The sequence below is a fragment of the Tamandua tetradactyla genome, chromosome 10 (genome assembly GCF_023851605.1).
Source record: "Tamandua tetradactyla isolate mTamTet1 chromosome 10, mTamTet1.pri, whole genome shotgun sequence".
NCBI lineage: Eukaryota > Metazoa > Chordata > Mammalia > Pilosa > Myrmecophagidae > Tamandua > Tamandua tetradactyla.
In genome coordinates, this window is record NC_135336.1 from 32,923,394 (window position 1) to 32,946,049 (window position 22,656).

General features: G+C 38.6%; 1 protein-coding gene across 2 annotated transcripts in view; it reads left to right on the plus strand.

Annotated features, from left to right (window-relative positions):
• NAA50 (N-alpha-acetyltransferase 50, NatE catalytic subunit) overlaps positions 1 to 22,656 on the plus strand; it is a 42,049-nt gene that overhangs the window by 15,928 nt on the left and 3,465 nt on the right. The window contains exons 2-4 of one of the 2 annotated variants that reach the window (XM_077118353.1): positions 20,825 to 20,958; positions 21,399 to 21,518; positions 21,933 to 21,999. In XM_077118353.1, coding sequence (XP_076974468.1) covers positions 20,825 to 20,958; positions 21,399 to 21,518; positions 21,933 to 21,999 — 321 coding nt within the window. Of the gene's footprint in view, positions 1 to 20,821; positions 20,959 to 21,398; positions 21,519 to 21,932; positions 22,000 to 22,656 lie in introns of both variants that reach the window. The other variant, XM_077118352.1, reaches the window with a different exon arrangement.

A 22,656-nucleotide genomic window follows, 5' to 3' on the forward strand; every position in this document is an offset into this window, starting at 1 on the left:
CTCTTTTAACTGTTTTACATTTGAAGTCTAATTTGTTGGATATTAGTATAGCCACTCCTGCTCTTTTCTGGTTGTTATTTGCATGATATATCTTTTCCCAACCTTTCACTTTCAACCTGTGTTTATCTTTGGGTGTAAGATGTGTTTCCTGTAGACAGCTGTGGGGGAGGTTCGCCAGCCGAAGCAGCTTGGAAGAGTGCCAGCTGGCCCGGGGGTCCGAATGCAGGGAGGGTCGCCGGCCGCCGCAGCCCGGGAGAGCGCCCGTCCGAATTTCCTAGTCGGCCCAGGGCGCCAAGCGTGGCAGGAGGGCACCAGCCGCTGCAGCCTGGGAGACTGCACCGTTCCCAGCCAGACCGGGGAGTCATGTGTTTGGAAGGGACCCCCCCCGGTCACCGTTCTCCGCGGTCTGGGGATTTCCGATCCAATTCTCTCAGTTGGTCCGTGGGGCCTCGCGTGGTGGGGGCGCCAGCCGCCGCGGCTTGAGGGGATCACTTGCCCAATTCTGCCAGCTGGCCCGGGAAGGAGGAAGGGAGGGACACCGGCTCCTTACCGCCCCGCCCGGGAAAGCCCGTTCCCCTCGGCGATCTCACCGGAGCTGGTTCTCCCAGACAGTCAGCCATTCCAGGATGGGATACGCTGTCTTTTTTGATCTCTGTCGTGGCTCTGGGAGCTGTTCTGTATCGTTTCTACTCCCCTAGGAGCTGTTCTGGAGGAGGAAAGGTGAGGGTGGCAAGGCTGTCGAGGACGGTGGTGGAGGAGCCGGTGAAGGCGGAAGAGGGCACGGTGGTGGTTGGAGAGCCGCTGGAGTAGGAGGAGAAAGGGAGGGATAAGATGGCGGATGGAGCACCGCCGGAGCAGAAGGGGAAAGAGAAGGGCAAGATGGCGGCGGGAGCGCCGCCGGCGGAGAAAGAGGAAGAGGAGGGCTAGATGGCGGCGGGAGCGCTGGCGGAGAAGGGGAAGAGGAGGGCTAGATGGTGGCGGGAGTGCTGGCGGAGAAAGAGGAAGAGGAGGGCTGGATGGCGGCGGGAGCTCTGGCGGAGAAGGGGGAAGAGGAGGGCTAGATGGTGGCGGGAGTGCTGGCGGAGAAAGAGGAAGAGGAGGGCTGGATGGCGGCGGAAGTGCCGGCGGAGAAAGAGGAAGAGCACATTTAGAAATTTTTCCACAAATGTTGGCAAGGGGAAGTTATTGATTAGGTATGTGTTACATTTAAATGGTTTGCATAACAAGTTTAATTATAAAACTAAGATCCACGGTAGGACCTGGTTATATGGATTTTTAACTGTAAGGTGATTATGATGTATAGTCAGGTTTGGAATCCAGTCTTGGATTTCATAATATTGCTTCTCCTGATTTTTTCCCTATTTTATTGATAAATCTTTCTCAGACATCTTTATGAGCTCCTGCTCTTTTACCCTTAAAATTCAAGCGTTTTGCGGGTCAAGATGGCGGCTTAACAACGTGCGCGATTTAGTTCGTCCTCCAGAACAACTACTAAATAGCCAGAAACAGTACAGAGCAGTTCCTAGGGCCACGTCAGTGACCAGACACACAGCGTACCCCAGTCTGGACCAGCTGGACCGGCTGCAAACACCCCCCCGGAACCGTGCGTTCCCAAAGTTGCAGTGGCCAGTGCCCCTCCCCCATAGGCCGCTTCCCAGAGGGGAAAGGAAAGAAACTTCACCAGCAGCAGGGGCTGAGCGCAATCAAATGCCAATTGTCGAACTAATTAACAAATTCTGACTACTAAAAGGCCCCCAGCTTAGGTGAACCTGATCAAAGTGGAGGTTGTTCATTTTTGCCCCAGCGCCAAGGGGGCAGGACTGACAGAAAAAGGGGGAAAAAAAAAGAAGGAAACAGGTTTTTGTGGCTGTGTTTCTACAAAGGCTTGGCTGCCTCTGGATACAGCAGCAAGGCTTCTCAGGCTGCAACTTCCCCAGGCATAGGGAGAAGTGAGCTCTTTTTTGGGCTTGTCTGGAGCCTGTGCCTTCTCCAGGGGATGGGCAAAGCCCCACCCAGGTGGAATTCCTCCATCAAGAAATTCAGACCCCAGGGCTTGGTAATTTGAAGCCATTAAAACCAGTTTACAACCTCTCCTCTGTCTCCACCACGCCCCAACAGGAAGAGTCTGCCAAAGTTAAAGGTACCGCATCATCTTATGCTGGTGGGACCTGCAGTCAGACAAACGCCATACACAGAGCAGAATAAGAAAAACAGAGTCCAGAGACTTCACAGAAAAGTCTTTCAACCTGCTGGGTCTTACCCTCAGGGAAAACCGACACACGTGACTCTTTTCTCCTGATAGGAGGCCAGTTTGGTCTGGGAAAATTTGGCTGGGGTATATAATATCTAAGTAGACCCTCCTAAGTGTAGGGTGTGGGGGCGGAAGGCACCACACAAGCAGGGCAAGAAACAAGAAAACAAGAACTAAAAAATTCTCCTCTGTTAAACAAAACTTAAGCTAAAGGTCCAGATAAAGCTGAACGGAATGTCAGAGAACAGATAGACAACAAATTCATCCAGCAAGAAAACCCTAGGTAAAAGAAGTGAAAACAATCTCCACAATAAACTAACTAAGGTAATTAAATGCCTAGAAGCCAGCAAAAAATAACAAATCACACTAGGAAAATTGAAGATATGGCCCAGTCAAAGGAGCAAACCAACAATTCAAATGACATCCAGGAGCTGAAACAATTAATTCAGAATGTACGAACAGACATGGAAAACCTCATCAAAAACCAAGTCAATGAATTGAGGGAGGATATAAAGAAGGCAAAGAAAGAACAAAATGAAGAAACTGAAAGTCTGGAAAAACAAATCACAGAACTTATGAGAATGAAAGACACGGTAGAAGAGATGAAAAAACAATGGAAACCTGCAATGGTAGATTTCGAGAGACAGAACATAGGATTTCAAAACTGGAGGACAGAACATCTGAAATCCGACAAGAAACAGAAACCATAGGAAAAAAATGGAAAAATATGAGCAGGGACTCAGGGAATTGAAAGACAATATGAAGCGCACGAATGTACATGTTGTGGGTGTCCCAGAAGGAGAAGAGAAGGAAAAAGGAGGAGAAAAACTAATGGGGGAAATTATCACTGAAAATTTCCCAACTCTTATGAAAGACTTAAAATTGCAGATCCAAGAAGTGCAGCATACCCCGAAGAGAATAGATCCAAACAGACATACTCCAAGACATTTAATAATCAAAATGTCAGAGGTCAAAGAGGAAGAGAGGATCTTGAAAGCTGCAAGAGAAAAGCAATCCATCACATACAAGGGAAGCCCAATAAGAGTATGCACAGATCTCTCAGCAGAAACCATGGAGGCGAGAAGACAGTGGGATAATATATTTAAATTATTAAAAGAGAAAAACTGCCAACCAAAAATTCTATATCCAGCGAAACTGTCCTTCAAAACTGAGGGAGAAATTAAAACATTTTCAGACAAAAAATCACTGAGAGAATTTGTGACCAAGAGACCAGCTCTGCAAGAAATATTAAAGGGAACTCTAGAGACAGATACGAAGACAGAAGAGAGAGGTGTGGAGAAGAGTGTAGAAAGGAAGTCTATGAGTAAAGGTAAAAAGAAGGAAAATTAGATATGACATATAAAATTCAGAAGGCAAAATAGAAGAAAGTACTACCCATGCAGTAATAACACTGAATGTTAATGGATTAAACTCTCCAATCAAAAGACATAGTGTGGCAGAATGGATTAAAAAACCGGACCCATCTATATGCTGTCTCTACTCAGAAGACACGAGGCCAAGGACACAAATGGACATTTACGCACCAATGTTTATAGCAGCATTATTTACAATTACCAAGAGATTGAAACAACCAAAATGTCCATCAACAGAGAGTTGACTAAACAGACTGTGACATTTAAATAAGATGGAATATTATGCAGCTGTAAGACAGAATAAAGATATAAAGTATGTAACAACATGAATGGACCTTAAGGACATTATGCTGAGTGTGATTAGCCAGAAACAAAAGGACAAATACCTTATGGTCTCACTGATATGAACTGACATTAGTGAGTAAACTTGGAATATTTCCTTGGTAACAGAGACCATCAGGAGATAGAAATAGGGTGAGATATTGGGTGATTGGAGCTGAAGGGATACAGATTGTGCAACAGGACTGAATATAAAATCTCAGAAATGGACAGCACAATACTGCCTAACTGTAATGTAATTATGTTAAAACAATGAATGAAGCTGCATGTGAGAATGATAGAGGGAGGAGGGCTGGGGACATAAATGAAATCAGAAAGAAAGATAGATGGTAAAGATCGAGATGGTATAATCTAGGAATGCCTAGAGTGTATAATAATAGTGAAATGTGCAATGTACAAATTTTAAAAATGTTTTTGCATGAGGAAGAACAAAGAAATGTCATTATTGCAGGGTGCTGAAAATAGATGATAATTAATACTTTAAAATGTCACCTTATGTGTGAGACTAAAGCAAAAAATGTTTATTTGTTACAAAATTTATATTTTGACTAGAGCATTTCCTAATATAACTCATGTAGATAGTTTGATTGAATGTCATCAGTACTTGGAATCTCAGGTAGGACATGAGATTTTGTTGGTTTGTCCAGAGTTATCACCAATGAATCCCAGAGTGAATTGATCAGTGACTGGAAAAGTATTTGGAAGCCCCCTTCGGGGAATGGTGAGAATGGGGAGAAATTCAACTTCCCCAAGTTGAATTCTTGATATTCTCACAAGCAGTGTGGACAACCAAAGCTATAAGCTGAGACCCCAGTCTTGGGGTTTGTTCATATGAAACTTAACCCCACAAATGATAGGTCAAGTCTACTTAAAATTTAGGCCTAAGAGTCACCCCCAAGAGAGCCTCTTTTGTTGCTCAGATGTGGCCTCTCTCTCCAGCCAACATGACGAGCAGTCTCACCACCCTCCCCTTCTCTGTGTGGGACATGACTCCCTGGGGTGTGGACCTTCCTGGCAACGTGAGACAGAGATCCTGGCATGAGCTGAGACTCAGCATCAAGGGATTGAGAGAACCTTCTCGACCAAAGGGGGAAGAGTGAAATGAGACTAAGTGTCAATGGCTGAGAAATTCCAAACAGAGTTGAGAGGTTATCCTGGAGGTTATTCTTAGGCATTAAGTACATATCACCTTGTTCAAGATGTAGCGGAGAGGCTGGAGGGAACTGCCTGAAAATGTAGAGCTGTGTTCCAGTAGCCATGTTTCTTGATGATGATTGAACAATTATATAGCTTTCACAATGAGACTCTGTGAATGTGAAAACCTTGTGTCTGATGCTCCTTTTAGCTACTATATCAACAGAAGAGTAGAACATATGGAATAAAAATAAATAATAGGGGGAACAAATGTTAAAATAAATTTAGTTTGAAATGCTAGTGTTAAATGAAAGCAAGGAGTAAGGGGTATGGTATGTATAATCTTTTTTTTTCTGTTATCGTTTTATTTTTATGTTGTCTTTATTTTTTCTAAATCGATGCAGATGTTCTAAGAAATGATGAATATGCAACTATATGATATCAAGAATTACTGATTGTACATGTGGAATGGAATGATATCTTAATGTTTGTTAATTTTTTTTAATAAAAAAAAGTTTAAAAAATTCAAGCGTTTTTATAGTCGTTCTTTTCTTAGATCTTCTCACTACAGACATTCTTGGCCATCTAATCCACTCCCATTAATGCATTTAAGTTATGTTCCAGGAAACAGCTCTGAAAGTGAATTTTTATGAATTAAATTATGTAGCCAGTTTACTATCCAATTGTTTTTTCTCTTTAAAGTGTTCATTCTTACCTTTGAAATGTTTGAAACTAACTTTGGTGAAAAAATTATCAGGACATGCTCAGTGTTTACACCAAAGGTAAAGACTGAAAGGCTCTCTCTTGTGAGTACTGAATTTGGAAGTGAAACCTGGACTGGAGTGGATGGCTTATTGTTCTCGTTCAACAAACTGAAGTCTTGGTACAGCTGATGATTAAGTTTCAGTTTAAGGCCTAAAGATCTTGCCCATTTACTGGTCCTTTCAAGCAGTAAAGAATAAAGTAGATTTAAAAATAATAAAAATAAATTAGACGTCAAGTGCTTTCTGCCATGAGTTTTAGTCTCAAAAACATGTTTAGAATACTTACAGGTAACTATCATCTCAATTCAGTTTTAGAACATTCCCATCAATCCCCAAAACTCCCTTATGTGCATCTGCAGTCAATACTATTCCACCCCTCAGCCAAGTAGTAAATCTGCCTTCTCTTTCTGCAGCTTTGCAATTCTTTGGTATTTCATATAAATGGAATTAAACAATAAGTGTTTAATTATTAGGCTTCTTTTATCTAGCCTCATGATTTTGAGGTTCATCAATGTTATATGTCATTAGTTTGTTCTTTTTATTGCTGAATAGTAATTCCATTGTATGAAAGTTCATTTTGTTTATCTGTGTAATAGTTGATGCATATTTTAATTGTGTGTACTTTGCAGGGATAAGTTTCATATAAACAAACCCCAAGATTGAGGGTTTGACCTAATGATTTTGTTGTCCCCACTGCTTGTGAGAATATCAGGAATTCTCCAAATAGGGAAGTTGAATTTTCCCCCTTTCTCATCAATTGCTGTTTTAAACTACAAAAACTAGGACCTTTTTTTTTCTAGTGAAATGGAATCATTTTCAAAAGTTATGCTCTAAATATAATTATTGTAAGCTATATTACATTTAAAACAAATCATGCACTTTCTGTCACCGTACTAAATTAAAAGAGTAGTTATGAGTAGACAATGATTAAAACATGATCCCTGTATTTTAGAGGATAATAGTATCTATAATAATTATATGTAAGTAATAAGACAGAGAGAAATGAGTCCAGTGGATTTTTTTTTTTTTTAACGTGGACAGGCTCTGGGAATCAAACCCATGTCTCCAACATGGCAGGCGAGAATTCTACCACTGAGCCATCGTTGTACCATCCCTAGCAGATTTTTTTTTTTTTTTTTTTTTTTACTGAGGAGTCTTCATACATACAGTAAACATGTGGTGTGCAATCAGTGGCTCACAAATATCATCACATAGTTGTGTGTTCATCATCATCATCAGTTTTAGAACATTTACATCACTCCAGAAAAAAGAAGTAAAAAGAAATGCCATACCCCTTACCCCCTCTCTCATTGACCACTAGTATTTCCATTATATTATTTTTTAGCTTTTATCCCACCCTATTAGTTATATATTTTTTTATCCTTACTTTTTCACTCATTGATCCTTACCCTAGATAAAAGGATCAGACTCAATATTTTCACAATCACACGGTCACATTGTAAAAGGTGTTTAGTTATACAGTCGTCTTCAAGAATCAAGGCTACTGGAATACAGCTCAACAGTTTCAGGTGTTTCCCTCTAGCCACTCCAATATAAACTAAACTAAAAAGGGATATCTATATAATGCATAAGAATAACCTCCAGGATGACCTCTCAATTCTGAAATCTCTCAGCCTCTGAACCTTTATTTTGTCTCATTTTTCTCTTTCCCCTATCTCAATCCCATAATGCCAAGTCCAGGTTCATCTTAGGAGTCCTGTCCGTGTGACCAGGGAGCTTTATACCCCTGAACACCAGTAGAGTTTAATCAGAAAAAGGTTTAGGGCAGAATGTCATTTTACTTCAGCCTTAAAGAAAAGAAGCCAAGATGTGCTTTAATGAATGGGGTGTGTAACTAGTTAAAGAAGATAAGAATCTTCCACAGAATTTATTATAATTTTCAAATTCTTGAGAGAGATTTCTATTTAGGTTTAGATTTATTAAGCTGTATTTATTCAGATGTCGTATGGCTAGAAATTAGAAGGCAATATAACTGGGAAATCTGTGTTTTATACTAAGATGTTTGCATCTTAAAATAATCTGCGTGGTTGCTAGAAACTTAATATCCAAAGAAGGTGCCAAGATGGCAGCTTAGCGAGGTGTGGGATTTAGTTCGTCCTTCAGAACAGCCACTAAATAAACAGGAACACTACACAACTGCTCCTAGGGCCACGTCAGTGACTGGACACACAGCGTACCCCAGTCTGGACCAGCTGGACCGACTGTGAGCCTACCCAAACCGTGAGTTCCCCAAGCCGTGGCAGCCAGCACCCCTCCTACACAGGCTGCTTCCCAGAGGGGAAGGAAAGAGACTTTACCAGCAGCAGGGGCTGAGCAAAACTAAGCTTCAAGTGTGGAATTAATGAACAAATTCTGACTACTAAAAATAGGCCCCCAGCTCAAGTGAAGATCGCTCATTTTTGTCCCGGTGCCAAGGGGGCAGAGCTGACGGAAAAAGAAAAGAAAAAAAGAAACCAAGGTTTCTGTGGCTGTGTTTCTACAAAGGCTTGACTACCTTTGGATACAGAGGCAGGACTTCTCAGGATGTAACTATCCTGGGCATAGGCAGAAACAAGCTTCTTTGAGAGCTTTTCTGGAGACTGTGCCTTTCCCAAGGGAGGGGTGAGGCCCAACTCAGGTGGAATCCCTCCCTCAAGGAATTCAGACACCAGCGCTTAGTAATTTGAAGCCATTAAAACCAGCCTACAAGCTTTCCTCTATCTCCACCATGCTCCCAGCAGGGAGAGTCTGCCAAAGTTAAAGGTACCGCATCATCTTATGCTGGTGGGACCTGCAGGCAGACAGGCACCACACACTGGGCAGGATAAGAAAAACAGAGTTCAGAGACTTCACAGGAAAGTCTTTGAACCTGCTAGGTCTCACCCTCAGGGAAAATTGACAAAGGTGACTCTTTCCTCCTGACTGGAGGCCAGTTTAGTCTGGGAAAATCCTGCTGGGGTCTGTAATACCTAAGTAGACCCTCCTAAGCTGGGGGGTGGGGGGCATCATACAGGCAGGGCAAGAAACAAGAACTGAAAAATTCTCCTCTGTTAAAACCTAAGCTAGTGGTCCAGAAAAAGCTGAACTAAATGTCAAAGAACAGACAAACAACAAATTATCCAGCAAGGAAACCCTAGGTAGGGTGGGCCACAGTGGCTCAGCAGGCAAGAATGTTCACCTGCCATTCCAGAGGACCTGGGTTCGATTCCCGGTGCCTGCCCATGTAAAAAAAGAAATAAAAAAGCAATAGTTTAAAAAAGAAAACCCTAGGTAAAAGAAGTGAAAGCAATCTCCAGAATAAACTAAGATAACTAAATGCCTACATGCCAGCAAAAAATAATATCACATTAGGAAAATTGAAGATGTTGGAACAAACCAACAATTCAGATGAGATACAGCAGTTGCAACAGTTAATTCAGAATGTACAAACAGACGTGGAAAACCTCATCAAAAATCAAATCAGTGAATTGAGGGTATAAAGAAGGCAAGGAATGAACAAAAAGAAGAAATCGAAAGTCTGAAAAAACAAATCAAAGAACTTATGGGAATGAAAGGCACAGTAGAGGAGATGAAAAAAACAATAAAAACCTACAGTGTTAGATTCCGAGAGGCGGAAGATAGAATTAGTGAACTGGAGGACAGAACATCTGAAATCCGACAAGCAAAAGAAAATATAGGGAAAAAAATGGAAAAATATGAGCAGAGACTCACGGAATTGAATGACAATATGAAACGCATGAATATACGTGTTGTGGGTGTCAGGGAAGAGAAGGGAAAAGGAGGAGAAAAACTAATGGAGGAAATTATCACTGAAAATTTCCCAACTCTTATGAAAGATTTAAAACTACAGATCCAAGTAGTGCAGTGTACTGCAAAGAGAATAGGTCCAAATAGATGTACTCCAAAACACTTCCTAATTAGAATGTCAGAGGTCAAAGAGAAAGGGAGAATCTTGAAAGCAGCAAGAGAAAAACAATTGGGAAGCCCAGTAAGACTGCGTAGATTTCTCAGCAGAAACCATGGAGGTGAGAAGAGAGTGGGATGGTATATTTAAATTGCTAAATGAGAAAAACTGCCAACCAAGTATTCTATATCCAGGAAAATTGTCCTTCAAAAATGAGGGAGCAATTAAAACATTTTCAGACAAAAAATCACTGAGAGTATATGTGACCAAGAGACCAGCTCTGCAAGAAATACTAAAGGAAGCACTAGAGGCAGATACGAAAAGACAGGAGAGAGAGGTATGAAGAAGAGTGTAGAAAGGAAGACTATCAGTAAAGGCAAAATGAAGAAAAATTAGATGTGACATATAAAATCCAAGAGGCAAAATGGGGTAGAAGAAAGTACTACCTGTACTGTAATAACATTAAATGTTAATGGATTTAACTCCCCAATCAAAAGACATGGACTGGCAGAATGGATTCAAAAACAGGACCCATCTATATGCTGTCTATAGGAAACACATGTTAGACCCAAGGATAAATATAGGTTGAAAGGTTGAAAGTGAAATCAAGAAAGAACAGGAGTAGCTATACTAATATCAAACAAATTAAACTTCAAATGTAAAACAGTTAAAAGAGTCAAAGAAGGATACTATGTATTAATAAAAGGAACAATTTAACAAGAAGACATAACAATCATAAATATTTATGCACTGAGCCAAAATGCTTCAAAATACATGAGACAAACACTGAAAACACTGAAAGAGAAATAGACACATCTACCATAATAGTTGGAGACGTCAATCCCACACTGTCATCAATGAACAGAATGTCTAGACAGAGAATCAGTAAAGAAACAGAGAATTTGAATAGTACAATAAATGAGCTAGACTTAATAGACATTTATAGAACATTATGCCCCACAATAGCAGAAAACACATTTTTCTCAAGTGCTTGTGGATCATTCTCAATGATAGATCATATGCTGGGTCACAAAGCTAGTCTCAATGAATTTAAAAAGATTGAAATTGTACAAAACACTTTCTCAGATCATAAAGGAATGAAGTTGGAAATCAATAATATATAGAGTGCCAGAAAATTCACAAATATGTGGAGGCTCAGCAACACACTCGTAAACGACCAGTGGGTCAAGGAAGAAATTACAAGAGAAATCAATAAATATCTCGAGGCAAATGAAAATGAAAACACAACATATCAAAACTTGTGGGACACAGCAAAGGTGGTGCTAAGAGGGAAATTTATTGCCCTAAATGCCTATATCAAAAAAGAAGAAAGGGCAAAAATCTAGGAATTAACTGTGTACTTGGAATAAGTAGAGAAAGAATGGGAGACTAACCCCAAAGTAAGCAAAGGGAAAGAAATAATGAAGATTAGAGCAGAAATCAATGAAAGTGAGAAGAATCGAGAAAATCAACAAAACCATAAGCTGGTTTTATGGGAAAATCAATAAGATTGATGAACTGTCAGCAAGATTGACAAAAAGAAGAAGAGAGAGGATACAAATCAGAAATGGAAGAGGAGACATAACCACTGACCCCACAGATATAAAGGAAGTAATGACAGGATACTGTGAACAACTTTATGATAAGAAATACGACAATGTAAATGAAATGGACAACTTTCTACAAAGGCATTAACAGCCAACTTTGACTTGAGAAGGAGTAGATGACCTCAACAAACCAATCCCAAGTAAAGAAATTGAATCGGTTATTAAGAAGCTCCCCAAAAAGAAAAGTCCAGGACCAGATGGCTTCACATGTGAATTCTACCAAACATTCCAGAAATAATTAGTACCAATCCTGCTAAAACTCTTCAAAAAAATTGAAGGGAGGGAAAGGTACCTAACTCATTTTGTGAAGCCGACATCACCCTCATACCAAAGCCAGACAAAGATACTACAGAAAGGGAAAATTACAGACCAGTCTCTCTAATGAAAATAGATTCAAAAATTCTCAACAAATTCTAGCAAATCAAGCCCAGCAACACATTAAAGAAATTATACATCTTGACCAGGTAGGATTCATCCCAGGTATGCAAGGGTGGTTCAACATAAGAAAATCAATTAATGTAATTCACCATATCAACAAATTAAAGCAGAAAAACCACCTTATCATCTTGATTGATGCAGAAAAGGCATTTGACAAAATTCATCACCCTTTCCTGTTAAAAACACTTCAAAGGATAGGAATAGAAGGGAACTTCTTCAACATGATAAAGGGAATATATGAAAAACCCACAGCTAATATCCTCCTCAATGGGGAAAAACTGAAAACTTTCCCCCTAAGATCAGGAAGAAGACAAGGATGTCCACTACCTCCACTATTATTCAACATTGTTGAAAGTTCTGGCCAGAGCAGTTAGACATGAGAAAGAAATACAAGGCATCAAAATTGGAAAGGAAGAAAACAAGTAAAACTCTCATGGTTAGCAGGTGATATAATATTATATGTCGAAAACCCTGAAAAATACACAGGAAAACTACTAGAGCTAATAAATGAGTACAGCCAAGTGGCAGGTTATAAGATTGTGTTAGTTAAATTCAGTTGTCAACTTGGCCAGGTGAGCATACCAAGTCTTGTTTCTGCGGACATAAGCCAATGGTACGTGAACCTCATCTGTTGCTAATTACATCTGCAGTCGGCTAGGAGGTGTGTCTGCTGCAATGAGTGACGTTTGACTTAATTGGCTGGTGCTTAAATGCGAGATTGCAACATAGCACAGCTAAGCAGCTCGGCATTCCTCATCTCAGCACTTGCAGCTCAGCCCTGGCCTTTGGAGATGTAGAAAGAAGTCACCCTGGGGAAAGTTGTTGGAACCCAGGGGCCTGGAGAGAAGACCAGCAGAGACCATCCTGTGCCTTCCACGTAAGAAAGAACCTCAGTGGAAAGTTAGCTGCCTTTCCTCTGAAGAACCAACAAAATAAATCCCCTTTTATTAAAAGCCAATCTTTCTCTGGTGTGTTGTATTCCAGCAGCTAGCAAACTAGAACAAAGATCAACACTTAAAAGTCTGTAGTGTTTCATACACTAGTAACGAACAACCTGAGGGGGAAATCAAGAAAAGAATTCTGTTTACAGTTGCAACAAAAAGAATAAAGTATTTAGGAGTAAATTTAAAGGGACAAAAGACCTATACAAGGAAAACTGCAAGAAATTGTTAAAAGAAATCACAGAAGACCTAAATAGATGGAAGGGCATGCTGTGTTCATGGACTGGAAGACTAAATACAGTTAAGATATCAATTCTACCTAAATTGATTTACAGATTCAATGCAATACCAATTAAAATCCCAAAAACTATTTTTCAGAAATAGAAAAAACAATAACCAAATTTATCTGGAAGGGCAGGGTGCCCTGAAAAGCTAAAAGTATCCTGAGGAAAAAAAAAAAAATGAGGTTGGAGGTCTCATACTACCTGACTTTAAGACGTATTATGAAGCTACAGTGGTCAAAGTAGCATGGTACTGGGATTAAGATAGATATACTGACCAATGGAATAGAATAGAGTGTTCAGATGTACACCCTCTCATCTATGGATACTTGATCTTTGATAAGGCAGTCAAGCCAATTCACCTGGGACAGAACAGTCTCTTCAATAAATGGTATTTAGAGAACTGGATATCCATATGCAAAAGAATGAAAGAGGACCCATATCTCATACCCTATACAAAAATTAACTCAAAATTGCTCAAAGACCTAAACATTAGATCTAAGACCATAAAACTGTTAGAGGAAAACGTAGGGAAATATCTTATAAATCTTATACTAGGAGGCAGTTTCCTGGACCTTATACCCAAAGCAAGAACATTGAAGAAAGAAAGAAAGAAATGGGTACTCCCCCAAATGGGTACTCCCCCAAATTAAACACTTTTGCACATCAAAGAACTTTGTAAAGAAAGTAAAAAGACAGCCTACACAATGGGAGACAATATTTGGAAATGATATGTCAGATAAAGGTCTGGTATCCAGAGTATATTGAGATTGTTCAACTCAACAACAAAAAGACAGCCAACCCAATTACAAAATGGGCAAAAGACTTGAACACACACTTCTCAGAAGAGGAAAAACAAAGGGCCAAAAGGCACATGGAATGATGTTCAGTTTCCCTGGCTATTAGGGAAATGCAAATCAAAACCACAATGAGATGTCATCTCACACTCACCAGTTTTATTAGCCACTGTCAATCAAACAGAAAATGACAAGTGCTGGAGAGGGTATGGCGAAAGAGGCACACTAATCCACTGTTGGTGGGAATGTCAAATGGCACAACCGCTGTTGAAGGCAGTTTAGCTGTTCCTCAAATAACTAAATACAGAATTGCCGTATGACCTGGCAATACTATTGCTAGGTTTCTACTCAGAGGACATGAGGGCAAGGACACAAACGGACATTTGCACACCAATGTTTATAGCAGCATTATTTACAATTGCAAAGAGATGGAAACAGCCAAAATGCCCATCAACAGATGAGTGGCTAAACAAACTGTGGTATATACATACGATGAAATATTATGCAGCTGTAAGACAGAATGAAGTTATGAAGTACGTAACAACATGGATGTACCTTAAGGACATTATGCTGCGTGAGATTAGCCAGAAACAAAAGGAAAAATACTGTGTGGTCTCACTGATATGAACTGACATTAGTGACTAAACATGGAGAATTTCGTTGGTAATAGAGACTGTCAGGAGATAGAAATAGGGTAAGATATTGGGTAATTAGAGCTGAAGGAATTACAGATTGTGCAACAGGACAGAATGTAAAATATCAGAAATGGACAGCACAATACTACCTAACTATAATACAATTATGTTAAAACACTGAATGTAGCTGAATGTGAGAATGATAGAATGAGGAGGACTGGGGGCACAAATGAAATCAGAAAGAAAGATAGACGATAAAGACTGAGTTGATATAATCTAGGAATGCCTAGAGTGTATAATGATAGTGACTAAATGTACAAATTTATAAAATGTTTTTACATGTGGAAGAACAAAGGAATGTCATTACTACAGGGTGCTGAAAATAGGTGGTAATTAATATTTTAAAATTTTACCTTATGTGTGAGACTTAAGCAGAAAATGTTTATTTGGTACAAAATTTATATTTTGACTAGTGCATTTCCTAATATAACTTATGTAGACGGCTTAACTGAACACCATAAGTGCATGGAACCCTGAGTAGGACATGAGATTTTGTTGGTTTGTCCAGAGTGATGCCCCTATAAATCCCAGAGTGATTTGAACAGTGAATAAAAAAGTATTTGCAAAGTCCCCTTCGGGGAATGCTGTGAATGGGGGGAAATTCGACTTTCCCAAGTCTAATTCTCGATATTCTCACAAGCAGTGTGGACAACCAAAGCTATAGGCTGAGCCCCAAATCTTGGGTTTGTTCATCCCCACAAAGGATAGGCTTGACCTTAAAATTAGGCCTAAGAGTCGCCCCCAAAGAGAACCTCTTTTGTTGCTCAGATGTGGCCTCTCTCTCCAGCCAGCACAACAAGCAAACTCACCACCCTCCCCCTGTCTGCGTGGGACATGACTCCCAGGGGTGTGGACCTTCCTGGCAACGTGGGACAGAAGTCTTAGAATGAGCTGAGACTCAGCATCAAGAGATTCAGAAAACCTTCTTGACCAAAAGGGGGAAGAATGAAATGAGACAAAATAAGGTGTCAATGGCTGAGAGGTTCCAAACAGTCTAGAGGTTATCCTGGAGGTTATTCTTATGCATTAAATAGATATCACCTTGTTAGTCAAGATGTAATAGGGAGGCTAGAGGGAACTGCCTGAAAATGTTGAGCTGTGTGCCAGTGGCCATGTTTCTTGAAGATGATTGTATAATGATATAGCTTTCACAATGTGACTGTGTGATTGAAAACTTGTGTCTGATGCTCGTTTTATCTACCTTCTCAACAGACAAGTAGAACATATGGACTAAAAATAAATAATAGGGGGAGCAAATGTTTAAATAAATTTAGTTTAAAATGCTAATGATCAATGAAAGAAGGGGTAGGGCGGGCCACAATGGCTCAGCAGGCGGGAATGCTTGCCTGCGATGCCAGAGGACCCCGGTTTGATTCCTGGTGCCTGCCCATGTAAAAAAAAAAAAAAAAAAGAAAATGAAGGGGTAAGGCTTATGGTTTGTATGAATTTTTTTCTATTGTTTTTATTTCTTTTTCTGAATAGTTGCAGTTGTTTCAAGAAATGATCATGATGATGACTATGCAACCATGTGATGATATTGTGAATTACTGATTACATATGTAGAATGGAATGATCAAAAGTTAAGAATGTTTGCGTTCGATGTTTTTTACTATTTTTTTAAAAAACTTAAAAAAAAAAGAAACTGATGCTCCAGTTTTCATGGTTTTTTTTTATTGTATAGCATATACAAAGCAAAGAAAGAAAAAAGCAATAATTTTCAGAGCAGTCTTTACAGTTAGCTACAGGACAGATCCCAGAGTTTGTCGTGGGCTACCATACTATCCTCTCAGATTTTTCCTACTAGCTGCTCCAGAATGCAGCAGGCTTAAAGGAGTAAGTATTTTTTAATCATTAGAATCAACTTTTTCTTTTTTGTGAAAAATAACATATATACGAAATAGCGATAAATTTCAAAGCACAGCATGAAAATTAGTTGTAAAACAGATTTCAAAGTTTGGTACGGATTACAGTTTCAAAGTTTTAGGTTTTTACTGGTAGCTGCTCTAAGTTACTGGGAACTAAAAAAATATCAATTTATGATTCAGCAATAATATTTGTTTGTCAAACCCTACCTTCTCTGTATAACTCCACCATCACCTTTTATCTTTCGGTCCCACGCTTTAGGGGTTTTTGGTGTATGGCCATTCTAACTTTTTCCTGTTGGAAGGGGTTGTCAGTAATATGGCGTAGGGAGATGGAAGTAGCTGAGGTTCTGTAGAGGCTGCCCCTCGAAGTTTCAGGTCTTACCTGGTCCAGGAACCCATCTGGTGGTTGTGGGTTTCTGGACAGTTACCCTAGTGCATGGAACTCTAGTGGAATCTTATATATTGCCCTAGGTGTTCTTTAGGATTAGCTGGAATACATTTGGTTGGGGTTTGGCAAATTATGATAGGTAGCAGTGTCTAACTGAAGCTTGTGTAAGAGTGACCTCCCGAGTGTCCTCACATCTCCATTTGAACTCTGTGTCACTGATACTTTATTAGTTATACTTCTTTTCCCCCTTTTGGTCAGGATGGAGTTGTTGATCCCATGTTGCCAGGGCCGGACTTATCTCTGGGATTCATCTCCCACGTTGCCAGGGAGACCTTCACCCCTGGATGTCATGGCCCATGTAGGGGGGAGGGCAATAATTTCACTTGCAGAGTTGGGCTTAGAGAGACTGAGGCCACATCTGAGTGTGCTCCAATTTTCAAAAGGCACAGAAGCTATTAAGGAGTGGTGAGTTAAAAAACAAATGGTGGGTAACAATAAATACAAAAAAGGCATAAAAAAATAATTGAGGCATGAAGGCTGTTCTGGTTTGCTAGCTTCCGGAATGCAATATACCAGAAACGGAATGGCTTTTAAAAAGGACGGTTTAATAAGTTGCTAGTGTACAGTTCTAAGGCTGAGAAAATGTCCCAATTAAACAGGTCTGTAGAAATGTCCAGTCACAGGCATCCAGGGAAAGATACCTTGATTCAGGAAGGCTTATGAAGTTCAGGGTTTCTCTCTCTAGTGAGAAGGCACACAGTGAACACGGTCAGAGTTTCTCTCTCTCAGCTGGAGGAGCACATGGTGAACACAGCGTCATCTGCTAGCTTTCTCTCCTGGCTTCCTGTTTCATGAAACTGCCCTGGAGGCGTTTTCCTTCTTCATCTCTAGAGGTTGCTGGCTGGTGGACTCTGCTTTGTGGTGCTGCAGCATTCTCTTCTCTCTCTGAATCTCTCAGTCTCCAAAATGTTTCCTCTTCTATAGGACTTCTGAAAACCGATCAAGACCCACCCAAATGGGTGGAGACACATCTCCCCTAATCCAATTTAACAACCACTCTTGATTGGGTTGCATCTCCAGGAAGGTGATCTAATTATATACAGTACTGGATAGGAATTATTCTGCCCTTATGTAATGGGATTTAGATTAAAACATGGCTTTTCTAGGGTACATACATCCTTTCAAACCAACACAAAAGCTAAAGTAGCCAATGAGTTAAGCCTTTTCCAACTTGAAAAACACTTAAATGTTGTCTTTTTTTGCTCTTGGTAGAGTACTTAAATAGAAGGTAGAGTTTCCACCCTATGATTTTTGCTTCTAATTTGCTCAGCATGAGAATGGTTTCCAAGCTGGGCACTATATAGGGTAGCTTAGAGAATTGCATCCCAAGTTAAAATATGTCATCATACATACCTCTGTTCAAATAAATATTAACTTCCAATGTTCATATATTTTTTTTCTTTTTCTTGGGTCATCCTGTTTTAATGGTCTCTAACAGAATTTTGCTTTTTTTTTTTCAAGAATCAAAATTATTGTTGTTTTCCAGTTATTTGAATTTTAAAATATCAGGGTGCTGTCTTAAAAATTACCTACAATTTCTGCTACACATTTGTTGAATATTCTTTCGTACATTTTTCTGTGTTTGCAAATATTAGTTCATTCTCTCTATATATAGTTGGGGTGTACTTTTTTTCTATAAAACAATATATCACAGCATCTTTTTGTGCTGATTAGTATGTAATGCTGAGAGCAATGATATAACGTAGATTAATTAAGGTATACTGTTTGCATTTCACTACTATTAATTTTAATGGCAGTTGTAATCTGAAACTAACACCAGATAGAACCTACATCATTTAGCTAGCTAGTTGGCTAGTTTTGAACTCTACTGCTTTTTATTTTGATATGTTGTTCTTTATATTTTCATCATTCATTGTTACAAAAACAAATAATAGGACATCTTCTCTATTAATGACAGTGCTGATGATAATAGACAAAATGTTATAGATGCTTCTCTAGTTTGTCTTGTCATATTTGATGAAACTTTGGCTTATGGTAGCAAAGTTGACGTGAGTTATTAAAAATTCCTTTTGTTGATAGTTCTATAGGAAAAGCTTTGTTGAGTCTGAAACATTCTAGCTTTGATCCCTTTACCCATGGAACCAAAAGTTTTGATTTTGTTATGGTTGCTTAGGAATTCTGCAATTGTATTCTCTTTTTTCCATAATTGAAATTTTATTGGTTGAAGATCAGCATAGACACTATGAACAATTTCTACACAATTCTTGATGTGTGTACCAAAAATCTAAAAAGCCAGGTAATTGTAATTCTTTTCTAAAGTTATTCCAGTGACTTTCCAGCTTAAAATTTGGAGACAAGTTTTCCTTAAGAGGGTATCAAGTAGCAATATCTTCAATTATTGATAAGCTGTTCATCCTAAATCCCACTAATTCACAGTTTAATATCATACAACTGCATACTTCACATTTCCAGTCTTTTACAGCATAATACAAAGTTATTAGGAAAACAGGAAATTACCACAATCTAGGATATTACCCAGTACAACAGTTTCAACAGGGAGAGCCAAGACCAGGGTACCGTTTAAAGAAACAATTCTAAAAAACATGAGAATAGAAATAATCTAAAATGTTCAGCACATATTGAATGCATGGCTGCAACTCCAAATCATCATTTAGTATGCATTGTATTATAGGGTGTAAAAACTACCACCCACCTCCACCTTAATGGAATGTTAAATTGACATCCAGGACATTCAAAGCCTCCGGTAATTCAGTATCAAAATATTCAAAAAATAAACAATCAGCAAATGATTTCCCCTGTTAAAAAAAAGTATTTACACTTACAAGATGAATCGAGGTGTGATTTCAATTTCCTTATAAGTGTCTCTTCTAGAGTTTCTGCAAAACTTGAATTTACAAAATAGTATTTTTCTGGGTTGTACAAGAAGGGAAAAACAAGATCCACTGGTAAGTTATGGTATACAAGACTAACCAGGCTTAACTTCTTTCTCTCCTTCAGCAGAGACTCCTCATTTTTAGTTTTTCCATTTTCCACAGGTAAATATTTAGTTTCTTGGTTAGCCACTTAAGCTTATTTTCCCTTTGCTCCACTTTTCCCTTTTGGTTGCTCTTTTTTCTCTAAAAATGTATCCTTTCCCACTGCGTTTTTTGGCTTCCATTCCATTTTCGAAGGAGCAGGTTTAGCTGAGAGCCTAGCCTACCCAACCTCCTCTTGGGCATCTTGGTGGCACAGTAGTGTGGGCCAGGTACTGTAAACCGGGCTGCTGGCTGCTGCCACTCCTCCCAACACGTGACGTGCTGGGACATACAGTTGCATTCCTTTTTTTTTTTTACAGTTGCATTCTTGATAGGTGGTTTTCAAACTGAAGTGCCTGTTCAAATGTGGAGTTTCTTGTTATGTTCCAGGAGGTTCTGGTTCTAAAAGTCTGGGGTAAAGTCCCCAGAAATATAAATTTGAATACCACCCCATGTGACTGTGTTATAGCTGGTAGCTAGATCATTGTTCTCAATTAATAGAATGTGTTTTTTTGTTTACTTGAATTATTTTCCTAGAATAAATCCTTAGAAATATGATTACTTGGATAATTGGAATATACTTTTTAGGGTTTTCAGTTCCTAGTACTAGATTGTTCTTCAGAGATACTGTGTCTATCTACGTTCGTACCCGCATGGAATCCTATTTGCTACCCCCAGTGTTTTTGATCATTAATAGATGTCTTTAAATTTTTCTAAACTGCAAACTAAATGGAAAATAATGTATTATCATAGAATATTATTCTAAAATGCTCAGTACTGTGTGTTGTGTACAAATGTTTTCAATTGTATGGAAGCTGAGGAGACCCTAGATCAAATGGCTGACAAAATTTCCTTATGAATGGTAAGTCCTGAATATTGGTTGAATTTTGTGATTGTCCAAAGAAAATTTGGTCTTTTTAATATGTTCATCTTAAAATATAATTAGCCTCATTTGTTGAGTTATTGAGTACATTTTGGTTTGTTCCAGTAGCCGGATCGAGCTGGGAGATGTGACACCACACAATATTAAACAGTTGAAGAGATTAAACCAAGTCATCTTTCCAGTCAGCTATAATGACAAGTTCTACAAGGATGTGCTGGAGGTTGGAGAGCTAGCAAAACTTGGTATTATATGGTTTTTTTTTTCACCCTGACTTACTGGCCTATTCATGTTCTTTACTCCTAGTTTTTAATATTACAGCAGAAAAAGTAACTAATTTGGTCTTCTTATTTTCTCAGGTTTTAAGAAAAATATTAGAGAAATCAAAAGAAAATATTTGAATTTAAAAAGGAAATGCTAAATGCTTTTTCTTACTATTTAGTGTGTGCTCGTGTGAGTTTTTATATTTTAGCTTTGCTCTGAAGGGAGGCTTGAACTTGCCAAGACAATATAAGAGGTTTGGGGGACAATTATTTCCAAAAGAGAGGCCATCAGTCTTTAGAGTAGCTGATAAAATTTAATGGCCAAAAGCAACAAGTTAATCCTTATTAAAGGGAGGAGGTAAAGATGAAATAAAATGTTACTCTCTCTATTGTACTTAACATCTTTATATTTTCCATGGCAGCCTATTTCAATGATATTGCAGTAGGTGCAGTATGCTGTAGGGTGGATCATTCACAGAATCAGAAGAGGCTTTACATCATGACACTAGGATGTCTGGCACCTTACCGAAGGCTAGGAATAGGTAAAATAATTTTGTTTCTTTATTTATTACGTCTTCAATAAAGAATAAATACATTGTCTGTTATTGTTCCTGGTGAAGTAAGTAAAACCATTTCTTTTTAGGAGTAACTAGTGTTTATTTCCTAATATAATTCAGTTGAAAGTCCTGTGTACATTTGTAGTTTATGTCCCTTTTGCTTCTGGCTTTCTTCTACCTGGAAGGGCTTGTGTATAAATAAAGGTTGCTCTTCTGCTAGCAGTTTTAAGCATACGTAGTTATCTATTGGAGAGAGAACAAAATTTTGGAAAATAAGAATGTGTAGTGTCTACCTTATAAATTATATTGTATTTCAGCCAGTATACATACTAAGATAGCACACAAAGATATCATTTAAAGGTTGATTTTTATGAGGTTACTTATTTGTTTTATTAATAGGAACTAAAATGTTAAATCATGTCTTAAACATCTGTGAAAAAGATGGCACTTTTGACAACATCTATCTGTAAGTAAAATAATTTTTCATATTCTTAACCTAAAGCGTTTAATCAACTGGCAATAGAAATCTTTACTAGAGACTTTAAACTGTGGTCACTTATTTCATTGGATCTTTGGAAACACTATGGAAGTAGTTGTTATAAGAACTCTTTTGTTTTGCTTTGTTTTATTAATAGGTAAAGACACTGAAGATAAAACATTCTTGTTTTGCTTTGTTAATGTTGGGATGGAAGCTCCAAAGTCACAGGGCTAAAATAGGATTAAAATTCAGAACTTCAGAATTCAAGAACTTTAATGTTAATTCTTTCACACTGTGCTGTTTACACTCTCTGTAATTTGTTTGTTCAAGGCTCTCAGTGACATGCTCTTTCAGCTAAATTTAATTATCAGAATCAGAGTATATCAAGCTGAAATTGTACATGGATTTTGAGAAGACTCGGATTAAGAGCCAGAGCCACGATCATAACCATAGATTGTTTATAATACAGATATTAAGATTATTCTCATTTTCAGATTATTAGTGTGAGAGATTAAATTATGTAATGTTAGTCTTAGAAGTAATTAAGAAAGCTCAAATTATCATTTATTTTCAAAATATACCTTTTTTTATTATTAGAACAGATTCAGACATTTAAGACGCTAGTTTTTTTTATTTTTTCATCCT